The 5,004-nt window shown below is 46.0% G+C and overlaps 1 protein-coding gene across 1 annotated transcript; it reads right to left on the reverse strand.

Moving 5' to 3' along the window:
* Positions 1 to 273: 273 nt before the first annotated feature.
* LOC141695965 (uncharacterized) lies at positions 274 to 2,802 on the reverse strand. Its single transcript, XM_074500165.1, has 2 exons — positions 2,502 to 2,802; positions 274 to 2,438 (listed from the first exon to the last, which is right to left on the reverse strand). The coding sequence occupies exons 1-2, from the start codon at positions 2,800 to 2,802 to the stop codon at positions 274 to 276; spliced, it is 2,466 nt and encodes an 821-aa protein (XP_074356266.1).
* Positions 2,803 to 5,004: the final 2,202 nt, after the last annotated feature.

The raw sequence follows: 5,004 nt of genomic DNA on the forward strand, positions 1-5,004 counted from the left end.
ATAGTATGTACCGATCTCTGCGGATTATTAATTACCAGTTAGTAATCCTACGACCAGGAACTATTTAAGTTTAGGGTTATCATCTTTTAGGTCTCACTATTATGATCTCATCATAATCCATAAAAGGCTTTACTCTAAACTATAGTATATCTTATTTAAACACTTAAATAGATAGAGCCCGTAATAAAAACAAAACAAGTCTTTTATTAATATCAATGAAATCAAAACAGATTACACAGGAAGTTATTCCTAAATCCTATTACATGATTGGACTTAGGACATATTCCTTTCACTTGGAACTTCCTGGATTCCCAAAGGGATTTGTCCAAGTTGAACGCTGTCCATCTGTGAACCCATCTTGGCCAAAGCATCCGCATTACTATTCTCTTCTCGCGGAACACTTTCCAGTCTGGCACTTAAAAATTTTCCCAGTAGGCGTTTTGCACATCTCATATATAGCTCTGTCCGCGGTCCCCGGGCTTGGAATCCTCCGTTTACTTGATTGGCAACTAATTCGAAATCACTTCGAACTATCAAATTCACGGCCCCTACCTTCAGAGCTAACTTCAGACCGTTAATCAAGGCTTCATACTCAGCATTATTGTTGGTAGCATAAAACTTGAAATGGATATCACTCATCAAGCGGTGCCCCTCCGGAGTGATCAAGACTATCTCGGCACCTGACCCGTTGTTGTTTACGGCTCCGTCCACATGTAATGTCCACCAAGGGTGGGGGGGTTCTTGCTTCTTTTCATCCTGATGACTTTCTTGCGAGGTTGGTTCTGCCAGCACTATGGCCTTATCATCAACTTCTTCATCGAACTCAAGTACGAAATCAGCCAGCGCTTGTCCTTTGATTGCCGTGCAAGGACAATATTCCAAATCAAATTGCCCTAGCTCTACGGCCCATTTTAACATTCTCCCTGACGATTCGGGTTTATGTAGAATATGCTGGAGCGGATAAGCGGTGCGAACTTCTATTCGGTGAGCCTGAAAATACGGCCTTAGCTTTCGTGCCGCAAGAATAAGAGCGTACACTAGTTTTTCCATGTTGGTATACCTGGTTTCTGCGTCCAACAACCTTTTGCTTACATAGTATACAGGCCACTGGTGGATTGCTTCTTCCTTTACTAATACGGCACTGACGGAATATTCAGACACCGCCAAGTACAGAATTAATGTTTCTCCGTCTTCTGGCTTGGCCAACATCGGAGGATTTCCCATTTGTTCTTTGATTTTCAGAAAAGCTTCTTCACAGTCCGGGGTCCACAGAAAATCCTTCCCTTTCCCTTTAATTACTTTGAAGAATTCTTTGCACCTATCCGACGACTTTGACACAAATCGATTTAGGGCCGCGATCCTTCCTGTCAGACTCTGTACCTGCTTGACGCTGGTTGGAGATTTCATGTCTAGCAGAGCTTTTATTTTCGCCGGGTTAGCCTCAATCCCCCGGTGGTTGACCATGAATCCCAAGAATTTCCCCGACTCTACGCCGAACACGCACTTCTGCGGGTTTAGTTTCATCCTATATTTTCTCAGAATATGGAACATTTCAGTTAAGTCGGCGACGTGATCTTCTACCCTTTTCGACTTCACGAGCATGTCATCCACATACACTTCTATAGTCTTCCCAATCTGCTTCTTGAACATTTTGTTTACCAACCTTTGGTAAGTGGCACCGGCGTTGATCAGACCAAATGGCATTTCGATATAGCAGTAGAGCCCTCTATCAGTGATAAAAGAGGTGTGCTCCTGGTCAGGCTCATACATAAGGATCTGGTTATACCCGGAGTATGCATCCATGAAGCTGAGCAGAGCATGTCCTGCCGTGGCGTCGACCAACTGATCAATTCTTGGTAGGGGAAAACTATCTTTCGGGCATGCTTTATTCAGGTCGGTGAAGTCCACGCACATTCTCCATTTGCCGTTGGGCTTTTTTACCAACAACGGGTTTGCTAGCCATTCTGGGTAGAAAGATTCCCGAATTAGTCCGACGTCTAGGAGCCTCTCTACTTTCTCTGCCAGGGCTACATCTCTCTCTCCGCTTACGGCCCTTCGCTTTTGTCGAACTCCCTTATGCTTGAGGTCGATATTCAATCGGTGACACATTACTTCTGGATCAATCCCCACCATATCAGAATGGCTCCATGCAAATACATCAAGGTTTGCCAACAGAAATATTGAAAGACCTTCCTTTAACTTTGATGCCAATTGGGATCCTATTCTCAGAACCTTACTCGGGTCTTGTTCATCAACAAGGATTTCGATCGTATCTTCTGCTGGCCCCATCTTTTCCGTCGGCATTGGTATCCGAGGATCCAAGTCAGGGGAATCATAGATCTCCTGGTCTTGTAGAGAGGGTGCATCCCCTTTAGGAGGTGTACCTTGCGTAGTGGAGTCATCAACTTCTTCAGTATGTTTTGCGGGCAAGGATGCTCCTGCAAGGGGAAAGGCATCACCCTGTTCGAGGCTTTACAAGACATCGAATCTTCCTTCTAAACGTTCCTCATGGAAATCTGCTTGGACTATGGTATCCATTGCCCCTTCTTCTTCCAACATCTCGATTCTGATTGCGTCTTCCAAGTACAACATTGTCGGGGGCAACTCAGAGGGATGTTCTTCTTCTTGCTCAACATAATAGTGAACTCGGATTTCCTTGGTTGGTTGCTCAATGCTTTTTTCCCGATCCACGTCCGGAGTATCATCGGCGTGGGAGTCTTTTCTAAAACCTTTCATTGCCTGCCTGTAGCACTCCCGTGAGTCATACTGGGAACCCTTTATACTTCCCACTCCATTTGGCATTGGAAATTTGATAGTTATGTGATGAATTGAGGTGATGACTCTCATTTCCCGCAGAAAAGGTCATCCCAATAACACGTTATGGGACGATTCCTGATTCAGGACCTTAAATTCAAGCATCTTTGTTACCGACAGTGGGCTTTCCCCCACTGTACATGGAAGCCGAATCGACCCCATGACTCTAACTCCTGCACCTGAAAAACCATAGACCCACGAGTCTTCCCCTGACATATCCTGATCAGGCAGTCCCATCTTTTTTAAGGTGCTGTAATAGAGGATGTTTGATGAGCTCCCATTATCCACAAAGGCTCTATGGACATTCTTTGTTCTGATTTGGATGGAAATAATCAGCGCATCATTGTGGGGATGATGTACCCATCGGGCATCTGTTTCTCTGAAAGTGATATCCATGGACTCACCCTTAAACACCTTGGGTGGCCGAGTTTCCACCCTATGAATATATGTGAGAGGCCTGAACCGGCTTCCCTAGCGTATTTTGCCAAGGCTCGGTTGCTGCATTCCATTCCGGGATCCCCCCCGTAGATTGTTCGGATACTGCAATCCCTGACAAATTTATTTTCCTCCAGGTTATCATTGTTTATCCCGCGTGGGGCTCGTCTTTCCTCTTCCCTTGTCCTGTCATCCTTGTGCTTCCTTACTTCCTTGACTACCCATTCTCCGAGGTATCCTTCCTTGATAAGCGCTTCAATTTCGTCTTTTAAATGTCGGCACTCATGCGTGTTATGTCCAGATGATTCATGGTATTCGTAATATTTTTTCTTGTATTTGCTTTTCCATGATGATAAAGCTTCAGGTTTTCTAAATAGCCCTTTATTTCTGTTTACCTCGTAGATATGATCGATAGATGCGACCAAAGGTGTGTACCGGCTTGTCCTGTAGTCATAGTTTGAGGGAGGGCTCCATCCCCTCCTTGTGCTTGCTGTATTTACCCGGTCTGGGCTTCGACTATCCCTTCGGTATCTTGGGCTTGGAGACCTATCCCTCTTCCTTCCTTTGTTTCTCTGACTCGACTGTGAATTCGGTTGTACATCTGCCAAAGATTATTCTATGGCTTTAAAAGATTCTGCCAAAGCGAAGACATCTGTGAGAGTGGCCGGATCTTTTCCTTGCAAGTGCTTCCAAAAATCTGAACCAACCCTTAATCCTGCGATCAAGAAGCTTTTTAAGGCTTCGTCCAATGCTCCCCTCACGCTAGTAGATTCAGCGTTGAACCTTTTAAAGTATGATGTCAAGCTTTCATTTTCCCTTTGCCTAACATTGGCAAGAGTTGTGACAGAGGGCGCGTATCTAACCGCGACTTGGAACTTGGTTAAGAACAAATTCTTCATCTGATTCCACGAGGTGATCACTCATGGCCCGAGCTTTTGAAACCACTGCTGGGCACTTTCTCTAAAGGTTGCCGCCAAGAGACGACATCGGGCCAAGTCCGGGACTTGGTACACATCCATCTCTATATTAAAACGACCCAGGAATTCCACCGGATCTGAGTTTCCGTGGAAATGGAGATTGCTAGTAGTGTTGCGATACCCGGCCGGCAATTGTGCCTCTCTTACTGCTGTCGAGAATGGGGAAGGTATTTCGGCTGTAGCCGTCACCCTGCCTTCGAGGTGGTTCAGTAGCCTTTTTAGATCTCCTACATTGAAAGTTTTCACGCCAGGAATGGTCTGCATTTGAGGCTGCGGACCTTGGGGTTGCAATGGAGGTGTTTCCACTTGATTCCCCCCGGGAGGGGCTTGCTGCTGGTTCGTATTTTGGGCATCTTCGGGTATTATGATTATTTCAGGATTTCGTTCTTGGTTTCTCCCTTGATTCTCTTCTCCACCTTGGTCGCGGCCCCAAGCCGTACCGCGATCATAGTTTTCTACATCTCTGTGATTATCATGTTCCGCATAATCATAGCCATCTGCTTGGTTATTCCAGCGGGAATCATTTTGACCGCGGTAATTACCACGACGGTATCCCTCTAAATATCTACCTCGACCTCCTTCTCTTCCTCTCCATTGAGGACTTCTCCAACGATCGTTTCCATACCACGTCCATGTCGATCCAGCGATCTGCGGGGAGTAGCTCTCTCATGATCGCGGTGCCGCTCCCGATTTTCCTGGAAATTCGGGTGCACACGCGTTGGATCGCGGTGCCGCTCCCAATTTTCCTGGGAATTCAGGGGCACACGCGTTGGGTCGC

The sequence above is a fragment of the Apium graveolens genome, chromosome 11 (assembly GCF_009905375.1).
Source record: "Apium graveolens cultivar Ventura chromosome 11, ASM990537v1, whole genome shotgun sequence".
Classification (NCBI taxonomy): domain Eukaryota; kingdom Viridiplantae; phylum Streptophyta; class Magnoliopsida; order Apiales; family Apiaceae; genus Apium; species Apium graveolens.

Excerpts from the sequence above, each read along its gene's own strand:
- LOC141695965 (XM_074500165.1), bottom strand. The coding sequence starts at position 2,802 with ATGCCAAATGGAGTGGGAAGTATAAAGGGTTCCCAGTATGACTCACGG. Across the intron at positions 2,439-2,501 it reads AGCAGATTTCCATGAGGAAC|GAGCATCCTTGCCCGCAAAA; the intron begins GTTTAGAAGGAA and ends TTCCCCTTGCAG.